This window comes from Meleagris gallopavo, chromosome 2 (assembly GCF_000146605.3).
Source record: "Meleagris gallopavo isolate NT-WF06-2002-E0010 breed Aviagen turkey brand Nicholas breeding stock chromosome 2, Turkey_5.1, whole genome shotgun sequence".
Taxonomy (NCBI): Eukaryota; Metazoa; Chordata; class Aves; order Galliformes; family Phasianidae; genus Meleagris; species Meleagris gallopavo.
This window is the reverse complement of record NC_015012.2, coordinates 70,750,117-70,766,509: the sequence shown is the minus strand read 5'-3', so window position 1 is coordinate 70,766,509 and position 16,393 is coordinate 70,750,117. Positions and strand designations below refer to the sequence as shown.

At 35.2% G+C, this 16,393-nt stretch overlaps 1 protein-coding gene across 1 annotated transcript in view; it reads right to left on the bottom strand.

Moving 5' to 3' along the window:
- Window positions 1-5,699: 5,699 nt before the first annotated feature.
- Window positions 5,700-16,393, bottom strand: part of LOC104909884 (activating signal cointegrator 1 complex subunit 3-like) — a 51,501-nt gene continuing 40,807 nt past the window's right edge. The window contains exons 6-9 of the mRNA XM_031552526.1: window positions 9,971-10,091; window positions 7,332-7,539; window positions 6,449-6,590; window positions 5,700-5,900 (exon numbers count right to left, since the gene is read on the bottom strand). Coding sequence (XP_031408386.1) covers window positions 5,715-5,900; window positions 6,449-6,590; window positions 7,332-7,539; window positions 9,971-10,091 — 657 coding nt within the window. The 3' untranslated portion in view covers window positions 5,700-5,714. The remainder of the gene's footprint in view (window positions 5,901-6,448; window positions 6,591-7,331; window positions 7,540-9,970; window positions 10,092-16,393) is intronic.

Here is a 16,393-nt window from a genome sequence, read left to right as displayed (position 1 = left end):
TAAAGTAAAACTCTGGGTAGCTGAAGGAGACAGAGGGGAAGGAGGAGAAGATACATAAGACAGTGGTGATGGCTTTGTTAAAAAGCATCTTGTCATGTTTTATGAATTTTGGTTATCAGTATTCTACATCATGACATCACGTAGTGCACTGGGAGTTAAAGTGTTAATGCTCCAGTTCCGAGCACCTGTCCAGAAGAGAAGAACAACTACATATCTCAGGGGCTTTGCGATCAGAGAAGAGATATAACTCCTGGCAAGGTCACCTGATGTGCTCTTCTTCATCAGGCTCTCCTCCCTGCTGCTTAACTGGCCTGCACATATCACATCTCAGTGTTATGGTGAGGCCTATCCACCTTTTGGACGCACTCTCTCTCATTATATTTGATTTATTAGCTTCAATTCTAAATATATTGTACTATAGTTTGTTATCTTGCATCCCAATACCATATTTAGTAAATTAATTATTTCTCCTCAGATTGTTGCCACTGCTTTTAATTATTTTGGGGTCCAATTTCCCTTTTCTGGAGGCATGGATCCCTCCTCCCCGCTAGTCACGGATCCGGGCCAAACCAGCCCATAAACTGTCGACACATCTTCAAAAAAATCAACTAATAATTAATAGGAAGTTTGCATATAGAATCATAGAATCACTGAGCTTAGATAAAAGACTTCCTAGATCATCCAGTTCAACTGCCACCAATATTTCCCATTAAACCATATCCCTCAGGACAACAGGAAACATTTCTTCAACACCACCAGGAACAGTGACTCAACCACCTCCCTGAGCAGCCCATTCCAGTGCCTGACCACTCTCTCAGAGAATTATTATTTCCTAACGTCCAACTTGAATCTCCCCAGTGCAACTTGAGGCCATTTCCTCTAGTCCTATTGCTAGCTACATGGGAAAAGAGGCTGACCATCACTTCACCACAGCCTCCCTACAGGTAACTGTAGAGAGGAAACAAAAACACCATGTGTTGCAAATGTACAAACAATAAATATATAAAATTTAAGTATTACTGCTTTTTTATTTTTTTCCCCAAAGTACTTAGGATAATTTTGGACTGAGAATGGAAGCAGCATCACAGATTATGAGCAAGATGCCAGTCATGTCACATGCAGTGATGCTTCAGAATAGTTTCAGTTTTTCACCCTGTGTTGACAGGTCCACTCAACGACAGTGTTAAAGGTATATTTAAGAGTATGTCATAATCCTTACCACAATTTCAATTTTTTTTTTTAAATAGCTTGCTAATTACAAAACAATGTTCCTTTAATTTCAGGAGATGTATATATTGAAAGAACCATCGTATGGGAAATCAGTTTCAGACAAAATCATCCATCCATTAAATATGTCTTAATTACAAATTTATTCACTGATTATATATCTACTTCTTCTGTAATTTCATTTTAGTGATAGATTCTTCAACATTGGATTACGAGCAAGTACTGAGACCAGAATTCCATTGTACAGATTGTGTGCCACGGCAACAGATCTCTTTGATGATGAAGTAATTCTTATTAAAAACAGGATTTTCCTATGCAAAAGATAATAATTTTACGCAATACAGATCACAAACTACTGGTTTGTTATTGCACACTTAACCCCTTTAGAACACTCACTAATAATTGTCATTGCACATTTAACACTCACTCATGAAAGTGAAGATAACCCTAATTCCAAAAGTAATACCTCCTATTTTATTATGTTGGCCCATGACATCAGAGATGGACTTGGTGGTATGGCAGTAGAGGCTTGCCAATATTCTATTACATGTTGTTGCTATGTGACAGAGGGGCAGTCTGAAAAAATGGTGTCTGATATGGAAGTGCATATGAAGCAAAGGTGTGGAACTGAATTCCTTCACATGAAAAAAAGGCTGCACTCATTGACATTCATCTGTGTTTGAGAACATTTATGGAGACCAGAGAGTGGATTTGAGCACAGTGAGATGACAGGTGGTGTGTTTCAATCATCTCCACTGGTGCAGATTTCTACAAGCATAGCCAGCAGTTTTGTTTTGTAGCTGAGAATTTGCTCTATCACACAGTTTTATTGTGTTATTAACAGCTCTTTTAAACACTGTATAAAGATTTTTATTTTTTTATTTTTAAGTTGGGAATAACATTTGTGGAACTTGAAGGTTTTTTTAGAGCAATTTCCTAGTATGCTTTCATTGGATAAATGACAAAATTTCAATAACATTAGAAATATTTTTTAAACTAATCAGTCCAACAGTCAATTGATATTTGGATAATATGCAAATGAAATATACACTGAGATCAACTGTAGAATAAATGTTCAAGTACTCAGGATGTGAAAAATGTAATTTATGCAACCGCATCTACACTTTGATTCAGTGGGTCTGTTTGTACAATTCAAAAAGCAAGAAAACATTGCAGGAGAAAAAGGGAATATTGATTTTGTAATAATTCCTTCATATAATGCAGAGGGAAAAAAAAGTCTTAAGTGTTAGTAGAAGGAAATGGCTATGGCATGAAACAAAGAAATAAATCCTGAAACCCACTTTAGGTAAAAACCTGTAGTCATTTTTCACCAAAAGTAATTTGTTAGGTAAAATCTGTTTTCACATTCTTGAAGAACTTTCCCTGACCTGAGTTTATGACTTCAGAAACACATTTATTTGGCAAAATGTCTGGTGCAAAACCACCTTTATAGTAAGTACAAAACTATATTTCAGTAGCAGTCAAGCTGCATGTCAAGCAGCCAAAAGCTCATACATTTAAGCTTGCACTTGCTCTGTTTTTTCACATTCTTGTTACTGAAACAACCTAGCATGCACCTTTTGTAAGAAACAGTAGAGTAATTCTTCAGACCAAACAGATGTGACCAACTAGCTAGTTACAAGCAACTTGTGCTTGTACTGTGGTGAAAACACAGCTCTCCAAATACCAGTAAATGCCAATAATAATCATCTACAAATAGAGTTGGAGATGGGATTTGCTGCCTTGGAGTAAAGCAAGTATGCTTTCCTTCTCTGTGCAACTCCTTCTGTGGGATGTGGGCACCTCATCTACTGACAACACAAGAGATGCTCCTGAGCGGCAGCACAGCATCTTCCACTCAACAGGCATAGGAAAGAAAGAAAATGAGATGACACCCATGGAATTAGACTGTGGCAGGAGGAGAGGCAGTACAAACTGAAGCACAGAGAGGTAGGGGTATTAAAACTGCTGCTAATGTCAGCAGTTTATGACAGATGGTACACTGTCCTTTTATAGACGATAAAGCATGAAAGGTTGGCCATCTCATCTCTCATTTGCAATCAGTACATTATGAAATTAAGCATCAGTAAGAATTTGGATTTTGCCTGTTTAAATCATGAGCTTTACTTTAGTATCTCTATCATAGCCAATCTAGCCATAAGGATTCAGATAATGCTTTACTGAACCTAAATATAATATTTTAATGAAAATACGTTATTTATTTATTCTGGAGTGGAGCTCAAAGTGTGTTCTGATTATACTGCCAAGCTACAAATAAGAGTTCTGAGGCTCGTGCTAGTTTGAGGTACTTTTTTCCCCTTCAGTGTTGATTCTGTTTTGCCATTTTGCCCCACATTTGTGCCAAAAAAATGAGTCTACAGTTTTATTAACGTGATTTGTTAAAATTATTAGAGGAATATATTTATGTCCTCAGTCAATGTTTATGTCAACCTAAGTAACAGAAATACAAATAATCTAAGTCAATACTTAAGATATTTTAAATGAAAGATTACTTCAGCTTGCATGATCCAGAGGTTTATCTTTTGCTTAAAAGGTCAAAATATAAGTGAACTCCTTATCATGATCTCAGATCTATACTTAAGAACTTTGAAGATTAAATTTAAACAGAACATTCACCTATGTAAATATTACATAGTCAAAGATTGCACCTTAACACCTGTGACCAAAACCATAACTGAAGAGAAATGCACATATAGTATTTAAAATCACTCTTGTGCAAATGAAAATACACAGACTAAAAAGTAAAGCTCCTACGAGACTAAGTTCTTGCATAAACAAACACTTCACAGTCAGATTTAGTTCTTTTCAATCCTCTGGGAAAATAGATTAAATAAATGCAATTCAGGTTTTTAACCTTAAATTTGTGCAGTTAGCACTTGAAATTTTCAAACCAAGAAGTAGGTTCCTTTATAATACCACTGTGCTGAGTGCTACCGTCTGTGATTGTTAGGTCTGTGTTGGACTTGATGATCCTGTGGGTCTTCTCTAGCCTAAATGATTCTATGATTTCCCCCCTCTAAAAAAGAATACGCACCAGCTGTTAAAAAAAAAAAGTGCCATAAGTCAAATCTAAGAAGCATCATCACTCTGCTGAAATACGCTATGTTTAAATACATAAGTATCACACATTCAAAATTCTTTGCTGCTGACAACTTGTTAGATATCTAGTAAGTAGGAGTTATGGATATAAAGATGATTTCTATTTCAGAATTTCACTTTAAAACTGAAAAGTATACCTCTTGATGATACAAAGCCTAACAGATCGTGAAAAATTTATAAAATCTGCATAATTGATGCATTCCATAACACTATATATCTATATATATGTATCAGTAAACTATTTCCTTTAGATGTTTATTCTTCTATCAGATCTATATTTTTCTGGCAAGTTGTGTGTCTTGAAATATTGGTACTTCTAGTAAAACTTTATAGGTTAATAGGTAATATTTAGACCTGTGCTTAAAGGAGAGACATTTCATTGCAAAAAGCTGTCGTGTTTAAAACTGTCATGTGAAACATCGCATTCATTGTCACATATGAAATGCAGCGGCTTAACTTTTCTATCTAGTTAAGCTGTCAGTCACTTCATAACATGGCAGTAGGTACTGTCACTCAAGCACAGAATAATAGATTCCAATTTTAAAATTAAATCGTCCTCTGTTTTCAAAGAGTTAAATCAGTGTAAGACAGTCCTTACTAAAACCTCAATGAAGTCCTCTGGGTAACTGCAGTAGATTTATATTCTCATTTCCTGTTTTCCTACAGGAAAAAGCATTTTTTCATGCTGTATGCCACTGAAGAACTAAGAAACAAAGATTTCTTCACATGCACATATGGCTTGCTCTTGATGTCCCCACTGAAATCAGGAGCAGACATTACATTCCTGAACTGATTTGACACATACAATGAAAAGCAAGCAAGTACATGCGATAGAATATTGCTGGTTCTAGACTGTGAATACTAAACCACATTTATTGCTATTTTTTAATTATTTTTTTTATTATTAATAATGCAGCCTTTTTGCTACTCCAGAGCAGTATTCCAGAAGGTTTTGCACCCTGTACAGTACACAGTACTCAGTATTATGCACCAGCATCATGCTATAAGACTAATCTGCACAACAGTGCAGAGCAGTCACTAGCCAGTCTTCAGAAGTCAAGAGAAAGAACTGTGGCCTACAGAAAGAGAACAGAATGGCAATAATCTTCTTCCCTTGTTTCTTTATTTTTCAAGGAACATTTTAGTGATTCAAGTCACAGCTCTAAACCACAAATAGCTGAATAGGTAATGAAAAAGGAACTGAGAACTGCAGCTCACAAAGTAATAGTTTAGAGAAGGAATTTCTGTGATCAGATTTGTCATGAACTAAACAACATCCGCCAACAAATATTCTCAAAATTAGTGATGAAATTAAATGGCTACATTTGCACATTACAAACCACATTATTAAGCGGTAATGTTTCCTCCTAAAATTTTTTAATAGCAAAGTAAAAATTAATTTCATATCTCTCAACTGCTTTACTCACCTCATCTAAGTCTTTAATGTAAACAATTTTCTCTTCAATGCCAATGGGCATTGGTTCACTATGGGGGATCTTCACCTCTTCATACATTTTGTTGTTCTCTCTCTGAACTGATTCTGGTAAGAACACCTAAAACAATATTACAGGAAAATTAATTGAAGATATGAAAACAGGAAATTTAATTACTTGTAGGCCACTTCAAACAGTGCCTCATTACTTTCCTTCAAAAAAAGGAATCCCAAATAAAAGCAATTCTCTTTGATTCATTTTACAGATAGCATAGAACCTCCTAAATGGAAAATAATCAGTTTTACTTCTCAGAAAATGGTTTCAAAAGGATTAAAAAAAAAAACAGAAAAAGATAACTCCATTTTATTACATTTCAAGAATAGAAATTTCATAAAGTCAATTCAATGGTTTACAAAAACTAGAAGGAGAAAAATATTATTCTAATGACTTAAGCGACTCTAGAAATAAAAATAAACTGTACTACAAATATGAATGTATTTATTTCTTTTAGGGTCAAAATAAAAACAAAATGTGAGTATTGAAGAAACTATGTAAAGAAGCACAGCTTGATGCATAGGATTCCCATTAGTTCCCAGAGAACAAAGGGAAACTTGCTGCACTTTGCTCATGGGGATAGTTATATTGCTGTAGAAGGGCCATGCACATACCTTTGCACCTCCAATGAATGCTGATGTTTTCATAGCTTCAGCTCGGGAATCATAAACATGTGGATAATGAATTCTTTCAAAGTCCACCTCTCTCTGTCTACCTAGGATAGGCATACTTCGAGCATTCAAAAGTGCTAGTTCCCTGTAAACATAAAATAGCAGCAATTCTGCTTATTGCAGGCAGCCATCACAAAAGCTGGGCCTGTACATTGAAGTCAGAGCAAGAGTTAGCGAAATGTAAGGAAAAAAAGCATTGTATAAAATTATTAACAATGGAATTTTACTGTGTTATTCACTGGCATTAGTTAAACTATGTCCTTATAGCACACTTGTTAAATAAAAATCAATACAATCATTGCAAGGCTGGCTCCCTAAACTAATGCAGCTTTGCATCTTTTTACATAATATAGCAACAAGTATTCACAGTTAAATACCAGTACCTCTATATTCTTCTCAATATGAAATGCAACACCTTATTTGAATCTTATTTTTACCCTCCCTTATTCTTCCCACTACCTTTAGTTGATAACACGGAAAATAGTACCCATTAATCTGGAGAAGGAAAAAAAAAAGATAGTTTGATAGATTTAGTACAGAGTTCATAAATCTTAAGCAAGAAGTGTGCATACAGAAAGTAAGAAAGATAGCCTGCCCCTCCAATCTGCATCTCCAACCCACGTAGATGAGACCAAGAAGATTTTCATTAAGCAGATCACTGCTCTCTTTTCATGAAAATAAGGTTTTCATATTAAACAAATTCTACACGTGACTTGAAGTCAAAAATCACCTCATCCACAAAGCAAATTAAAAGAAAATAAACATTTATGATAGGTTGAAATAGCAATTACAACAGAAGTATTTTTCTACGTTTGACGTCTATTACCTTTGCATTCTCAGCTCTCTGGGATCAAAGCACGCAAGTCCTTCACCAGATACTTCTCCATCTTCCCCAGCTTGTTTTTCTCTTCTGGCATTTCGTTTTTCTTCACGACGATACTGTTTCATTAACAGCTTTTCTTGTTCAGACTGAATTGTAACTTGACAGCCATAATTGGGTTTAGCATTTTCACTTATAAACTTCTTGCACTGCTCTGCAACATCAAAACAGGCGTGCATCTTCGTAAGTACTGGATTCCATCATTTTTGTTGCCCAGTATTCTTCTAAATATGTGTGTTTTTAAAAGGCTTAACCTTATTTGATTATACAGAAGTTGGTCTTAAGAATCCATAAGTAGTAACAGCTCATCACTTGAAGGTAGGACACTTTAAGTCACCATACAAGAAAAATTAATCCCAATGCAAGAGGGGGAATACTGAAAGCTAGCAGCAAAAGGAGAGGCTACCTTTTGGGGACTTATAATTTCATCAACACTGGAAAAGTCACTTATTTGTCACCTTATGCGCATACGTTGCAAAGTAGAAAGATTGTGCATGTAGACTAAACATAGGTTGTTTTTTTTTTTTTTAATCAGTCTCTTCACCTAGCGTTTTGTGTATTTACTATATAACAATATAACATGACTGCATTGAAAGCATATCAACAGCTTAATTTCCCTGAACAACTGAGAAAAAAATCTTATTCTGTACAGCCACAAGGACTCCTTCCTTTTATGTGGAAAAGCAGTAGGATTAAACAGTTACAATACACAACTGAACAGTTACAGTACACAATAAATTCAAGGAACTCGATAAAGCCCGATCACATCTGTTTTTCCAATGCCATTATTGTTATTTACTCCAAACTTAAAACAAAGACACAATCAAGTCTTCTATATGCAACACAATGGATTTTTGTTTGTTTTTAAATGTACCAGTATTTTTAAACATCTAACTTGAAAATTCTGCAAATAGATTATTAGCTTATGGAAGTTTGACTGCTGCAGCTTACCCCGAAGTTGAAAACTGAATACTTCTTTTTATCAAATAAACTCACTTGAGTGACATTTTAAAGAATTTGTGCCAGTTTTTTTTAAACCAATAGTAACAGTGAAAATTGTACTTCGAGCATGCATACTGAATAAAGTGCCTACAACTTGTTAGATATTGTTGAAAAAAAAAAAACAACAATAAACTGTCAGAATGCCCACAGCAATAGCATTAACTCTCTCTGTCTCTTTTTTAAAAGGGATAACAATGGATTCAATTTTCTGCCTAAATTTAATTCAGACATAACACACCAGGGCTACTTTATTCAATAAGCACAACAATCACCTTTATAGCAGTGGAATTTTTATAGTAATAATCATGCTATAAACAATCAGTATATGCACACTTCCTTGCTTGTGTCTATCTTCTCAAGACACATAGAGCTCAAAGTTGACTGCTTTTCCAAATCCAAATGGCTTCCTTCCCCACACAGTTTTTGCAAGCTGAGACTTCAGTACCCATTAGGAATTACACTTCAATCAAATGAAAAGCAGATAGCCCTACTAAAACAAACAAACTGAACTTGGGACAGAGCATCTTCAGTCTCAGAGAAGATACTCAAACATCACTGACTTCTTTACTAGTGAAAGAAAAGCTAGGCCATCAGTGGAAAAACCTCTTCTCAAAAGTGCAATACTGAAAATATTCTTCCTCTACATTCTAGCAGAATGACATACTGAAGAATAAATTTACAATAGCTTCCAAAATAATTTTATTAAAAAAATACTTTTGTAAAAAATTATACATTGCAGAAAAGTCTATAATAGTTTAGTTTCTGATGTATATAATTTTTTCTTGTGATTATTTGAGAAGGCAAAAAAAAACTCCAAGAACAAAATCTTGTTATACTCATATTTTCTGCTTTGAAATCACTAGCAAATAAAACTTATGTTTTTTCTGATGAGTTTAGACAAATCATCAGTACAGCAGAAGGTGAACTTCCAAACATTTGCCTAGATAACATTATATTTAAGGTAGACAAATTATGGTTTATTTGCATTTTGAAATTACTGTGAGGATACAAGAGTCCAGCAGTATCAGCTTTAACTATCTTTTTTTTCACGCATTGTGAACACACAGTGGATTCATGATGCTTCATCTTTGCAAGATTTATCCCAAGTCACAACCTATTCAATCAGATTTACTTTTTGTCAGGACAGAAAATGGGAACACTTGTTTTTAAGCAGCCATTTGTAGAACATTTTAAAACTATTACTCTGTGTGGGCTATTAATCTTATAAAAAAAAATCAGAGTATAAAACTTGAACTCCTTTATTCCTTCCATATATCCATCCTTTGGTTTAACTTTTTTTTTTTCCTCCAGAAGTGGTGGTTATTGTGCTTTTTCTCCCTAAGATATTTATATGATGATATCTCTGAGGTGGATAGTACAGCAGATGAGGAATAACTGATTATCAACTTGTTGTCATGGTAGTGCACTGAAATAGATGCAACTGTCAATACAATTATTTAAAAATTATACATGCCTATACGCACTTGAAATGTAAATATACAACATGCACTCATTTACTCTGATATAAAAACCCTACCATTACCAACGAGTTTTTTTAGAACAACAATTTTATTGTTGCTTACCTTGCAGAGTCTGGAACTTGTTATCATTTTGACAAGTCAAAGATTTTTCCACAATCACAGATCTGTTCTGTAGGAGCTTCTCTATAAGTTCAAAACCCTCAGGGCCTAGCAGTTCAAATAGCTACAAAGAAAGTCACAAGACGTTGTCCAAATTAGCATAAAATTAAAAATAAAGCTGCAGAATTTCCATCCCTGTTACGGGATGTTAACAGTGAGTTTAAAGACTTTCAACTCCAACTAATTCAACCCAAAAGGCATCATTGCTAGCAATCATCTAGGTTCTCTGCAACAAAAAGAGAATAGTTTTCAGTTGAAAAGACTTAATCTGTTGGTTTTCTGTATTAAAGAAAATATCATTTCTTTTTGAGATTCCTGCATAAAATTTAACTCTTCTCAACACTAAACTTTATGCAATTTTCTTACATTTATGATGTATTTTCATGTATCATTTTATGAAAGAGTAAAACTTTGGTACTGTAGGACTCAAATATTTCTGCTCCTATCATGCAAAGAGGAGAGGGCTTGCTTACTATCCTGTATTTAATTTGCTAGGTCCTTACAGAATTTTGCTGTGGCCACCTCTGATTACTACCCTCTGGGAAATACCATTATACTGCTTCTTACATATCTGCAAAATTTTGAACAGTGTCAAGAGCAGCAGATCTGAGATTCTTCATTTTAGACAAGTCTGTACTTCAAAAAATAAGTTGCCATTTAATAGTAAAGAGGAAAAAATGTTTTACTTCTAATGCTCAGGGTTTCATAGAAAAACACCAGGTGTGCAAAACAGTACAGTGATGTCAGTGTTTGCAGAGACCATGAAATTTATTAACTTGTGCATTTCTTTTATTAAAGTAACCACCTACTGAAAACTGAAGAAGCAGTCTGGAAAAAAATTATGAAAAGAATGCAATAAATTTGGCCAAATAGAAAATCCTCCATTCAGATAAAAGTAACAGTACAAAAAATACAGGACATTAAGCTGCTGGCTAGACATCAATTTTGTTGACAAGGATCTCAAACTATAATGGATTTCTTTTTATCCAGCCTTCTCTAACAATCATCATTAATTCTTGTCTTTTACATAGCTATTCTCCGTCACTTCACTGCTACATTTAGCCAACTTCAGATAAAGATGTAAGAGGGTTTTGTTTATATACCAAAAAAGAAAGCAGCAAGCTAGTACTGGCAAATTTGAAAAGCGAGTATTTTATAAGTATAAATGTGTATGGCAGAAGGAAAATTAATTTAAAACACAGCAAGAGTTTGAAATAGCTTCATGGTAGAAGGACTAAATACAAATTTTGCTACTGTTTTGCCAATTACAGAATATGATCAGGACAGGGAAATTCATCCAGATCTGAGCTGAAATATTCAAGGAAGCACACACAAGGCATATTCAGACTTACCGCTTTGACAATAAATAAATAAAAATCGTAACAAAAAAAGTCAAGCAACACATTATTCCTAAAACACTGATTATAGAACTTCTGTAGAAGACTCCAAAGCATCTCTACGACTTGAAACAAACTGGAAAAGGATCCATCAGAAAATATGCTTTGTTTGTTTAAATTGGCATATTGGAGATGGTTTTAGAAGAGGAAGGCATCCTTCTGCTCCTGTTTTCCCATATACACTCAAGAACTATCCATATCAAAGCTATTTGAACTGGTCGGAATAGCAGAATGGCACAAAGAAGCACTAAAGATACATGCCACATCTTACTTCAGGACCAGAGGCAGATGCTACCATAAGACAGCATTTCTCATTTCATTTAAGTTCTTTCCTTTTGAGCCCCTAACTCACTAGGGATAAAAAGACATATCCTAGTCTCCAGAGAGCTCACACAGCTCAAACAGAATCAAACTCGTGGTACTACACATGACAATCTCTGCAATACTTACATAAAAATCACTTCATTTTGCCTTCGTGATTTGTGAACAGAATGCAGTATTAATTTGCTGCAGCAGTTTGAGAACAGTCTACGTAATCTAGCAAGCCTTCTACTGTCTAAAAAGGAGGGAGGCTTTGAGAACATTTTAAACAGATAAGTGAAACTGAGATCACTGTCCAAGACAGAGAGAAGAAGGGAAACAATATAGAAGACCAACAACAATGGCCTGTTCTAACTGACTGATAAATTGTCTCTCACACCTATTGGGAGCTTGCCAGAGAACACAGGTAGGAAACAATCATAAAGAGCTAAACCAAGAGGTAAGAGTAAGTGCTAGGATGTGGCAATTAAGTTACACATCTGTCACCATCTACCACTGATAGTAGAAATGGTGACAATGGAAGAAAGAAATGGCAAAGAGCAGAAATAACTGAACTTGAGGACTAGTCTGCAAGGCCAACATTTTACTAATCACCAGATGTATTTTCATATAGGGAATAAATAGGGAGTAAATCACTGCTTTCTAATTAAGGTATTAAGAACTGGCACAGAATCCTGATGTTTCAAAATGCAGTTCTCTATCTTCTCATTTGCTTAGACTTTCAAAACATCTCAAAGTCCATTCAAAAGACTTTGTCATTTCAGAAAAACTTCTGACTTTTGCTGGATTCTTTAAGTCTTATTTCCCAGTAATTAACTAAGGAAAAAACAACGTGAACTTCTATGATGTAAAAATCTAAACAACTGAACCACAAGGTAACTCATGAAAATTGATTTATGAGCTAGAGAGGAAATAAACACTTCTTCTTGGATCCAACTTCAATCAAGTGAATGTAGAGCCTGGCATCTTCAGATAAAACACAAAATTTGCCTTCTTTTTTAATAGTCACACTACACAAGTAATCTTGATCAAAGTCTAATAAGTAAACATGAGTTTTAAAAAAAAAAACAACACAGTTTATCTTACTCAAGAGGGAAAGAGGTGTAAAAGTTTGTGCAAAGTAGCCTCACTACTACTATCAATCTTACACTGGAAAGCTCTTCATAGCAACAGATTGACTGTCTAAATCAAAGAGCAGAAAAGAGAAAACTAGGAGCTCTGTTGATTTAAAACTATCCTGTATCTAGTAGGAGAAAAGAAGCATCACAGCAGAGACATGTTTAAGAAACAGTGCCCTTTTGCTAGACTCCCACTTTTCTACAGTAGTTTTATTTATTTATTTATTTTGATGGTATACATTAAGATTATTGTCAGACAGGAATGGCTAAATCAGCTGCAAAACAGGAAAATTCACTATACCAATAGTACTTAAAGTTAACACAATTCCCAAGTTAGCATGTTCAAATGGAGACACAATGCTTAATGACTGCTTATTATAGTTGCTTTGCAGTATTCACTCACAAAGTAAAAATTTATTACTTTTCACAGAAATGCAGTTTTCTAACACACATAGCATTCATTTCTCATGACAGAATTTAGGGTACCTGCCCTGCAACTTTATGGAATATTTCCATAAATAATCAAACACTATAAGCAATGGTCAAAGAAAAACAGTTTTTCTATAAAACAAAGCTTAAGAAAGCTGTGAATCCTTGAAGTGATGAAGACCCTCACCCTGACCAAATGCAGTGATTCTCTGGACAAATATCTAGTGTAAGCTGCACAGAAATTCCTAATACTCACTATAGAAAAGGAAAACTTCCCCATAAAACCTATGGGAAGGCATGCTCAATCCATCTTCCATGGGCTGCATGCAGCCCAGCCCAGCCTATCCTGTGGCTACTACTTGCCCTGCGTCATCATGGCAGCAGCTCTTCCTCACTGCATAGCCCAGCTCAGCCCCAGGCATGCACCCATCACTCAGCAACAATCAAACATCAGTGTGTCATTGGCACTGTCTGGGCTGAAATCAGGACAGGAGACAGATGCAGTACACACTGCTAAGTCAAGATACGACAAAAGTTTATGGATTTTGATACACTGGCTAAACACAGTCTTGTGAACAGCGACAAACAGGCAGCCAGCCCTGTCTTCCACTTTGATAAAAGAATTAGAAAATAGGTTTCAAGATTTAAAAAAAAATAATGTATTTGTAACTTCACTTTCCAGGCAACATAAATACAGTATCTGCAAAAAAGAAAGTTATCTCTTGCTTCAAAAATCTTGCCTTATTCATGTCATTGTTTTTTAGCAGTACGCACCTTTGTGAACAACTGTTCTCAAGGATAAAGCACAGAAAGTGTGAAATTTCAAAAAGAAAAAAACAACTCTGATGAGCACTCTGAGAAGTCACTAAGAATTGCAATCACTGCCATTAAACTAGATACTGATGCATTACTTTCACTAAAACAAGGTCCAATCATGCTTTTGTTGCTTTTCTTTTTATGTTGCAATATAAAAATTAGAAGAATAAGCTTTGTTATTTCTATACATTAACTACATTATAATATTTTATACGTGGTCCAAGATACTTCCTCTTCATTCAGTGCAGCTGAGGCAAGCCCAATGGTTGGACATCCATGCTTTATGCTTTACAAGAAGCTGTGTAATCTCTAAGAAAAACATTGTTACCAATACACTTTCCTTTCTGCACTGCATTAACACATTTATTCACAACATTTTTATATCTTTTGCAGTTACATTACTTAGTTAATTCTTGATACATTCTATTTTTACAGGAAACACACAAACTTTGAACTTTCTATTCATTCCATTTGTAGTACTTAAATAAGGGATCATAACTCTTGTCCTCCAAGCTGCCCCACATTTGCTCATCCATGCTTTTAGCGTATAGTTCTCTCAACACACAAAATAATAGCAATTTGTGTTTGGTCTTTGCATAGTGAACATTCTCATACATGAGCTGAACTCTTTTTCTTCTGTGTGGTCTCCAGCACAAATAAACTCAGATTCCTAAATAAACTCCTAAATTGAAATTGAATATTTCTGCTCAGATATAAACTGCTAGCTACTATGTGTTGAGACATCATAGACAGCAGGAGACAAGTAACAGAAATCTGAACAGGTAGAGAGCTGAAAACTTTAAAAATAAGCCTTTTCATAACTCATTGGTTTCTAGTCAGCCTAATTTTAAGATAATACCCCTTTTAATTGCTAAAACATAACGCAAAATGATTGCAACTACGAAGTTATCCTCAACCTCCTCCTGCTTCCAAAAACGATGCTTTCTTCTGATACAATAATACTTACCCTATTCCAATTCAGAAGCAAAGAACCACAGAACGGTAGGGGCTAGAAGGGACCTCGAGAGATCATCTAGTCCAACCCCCCTGCCAAAACAAGCTTCCTACAGGAGTTTGCACAGGTAGGTTTCCAGGCAGGTCTGGAATGTCTCCACAGGAGACCCCACCACCTCTCTGGGCAGCCTGTTTCAGTGCTCCAGCACCCTACCATGTAGAAGTTCACAGGTATTTGTGTGTAACTTCCTATGCTTCAGTTTGTGGCCATTTCCCCTTGTCCCATCACCACGCACTGCTGAAAAGAGTCTGGCCTTCTCCCTTTGCCTCCCGCACCTTAGATATTTATAGACATTGATTAATTCAAAAATTATACATTCTGTAGCAAAAAGAAAGACAACAAATGGACAGGTTACTGTGACTGGGGCCTGGCTCAACATTGGTTTGGGCCCTAACAGTTTCTTCTCTTTCTTTCTTAGGAAGGCTTGCCATCTCAGCTTTCCAGCTCTTTTATGTTAGGAGCTGCTCTCAAACTGCAGAGGGTAAGCATTTAGGGGTTTTATTACCTTTTTTGAGGACTGAGAAACATGAATTCATTGAATTGTGATCCATTCATTGTTCTGTCACAGTTAACTGTTATTTCCTTATGCTCTGCCTGGAACATATTCATACCCAGAAATATAGGAGCAAGATAAGTGTTTACTACAAATTTTAATATTAAAAAAAAGCCACAAAGACTCTCCCATAGAACAGGCTCATTTTATTCTTGCTGTTAAAATCATTCATAGTACTGAACTTACATTTCATCACGAAAGAACGAAAAAATTAGTTACAGACATCAACTGAAAATGCTGAATATTCCTGCTACTTGCCTCTCAAGAGAAAATTGAGAAAATTCTTTTCCTCTTGCCTTAAGAGGAAAGAATTTTAGACACAATATTTAATTCTAGAATGAGAGTGGAGAATAAAAAGAACTATGATCCAGTCCTTGCAATTTGTATAGTTTAAGAAGCTAATTATTAAGTTTTGTTCCAAATGAAACACTCTCCATTAATCAAAGCCAGGAGTTATTGCAGGGTCATATCCAATCTAATAGCCCACAGGATAAAATTTGTAGCATTCAAATGCCAACTAGAATTAATAAATCTTAGAAGGATAGTATAGTTGGGGACTATTTTGATGACAGCATAATGGCATCTTTTAATGAAGAACTTACTGAAGTAACAGCAAGTTCTATTAGATATTTTCAACCCTTTCTAGTCTCATAATTATTTCTAATAAATTCACTTCCTCTGCTTATCTCAATTGCTCATCCCAACAACAGGACAAAA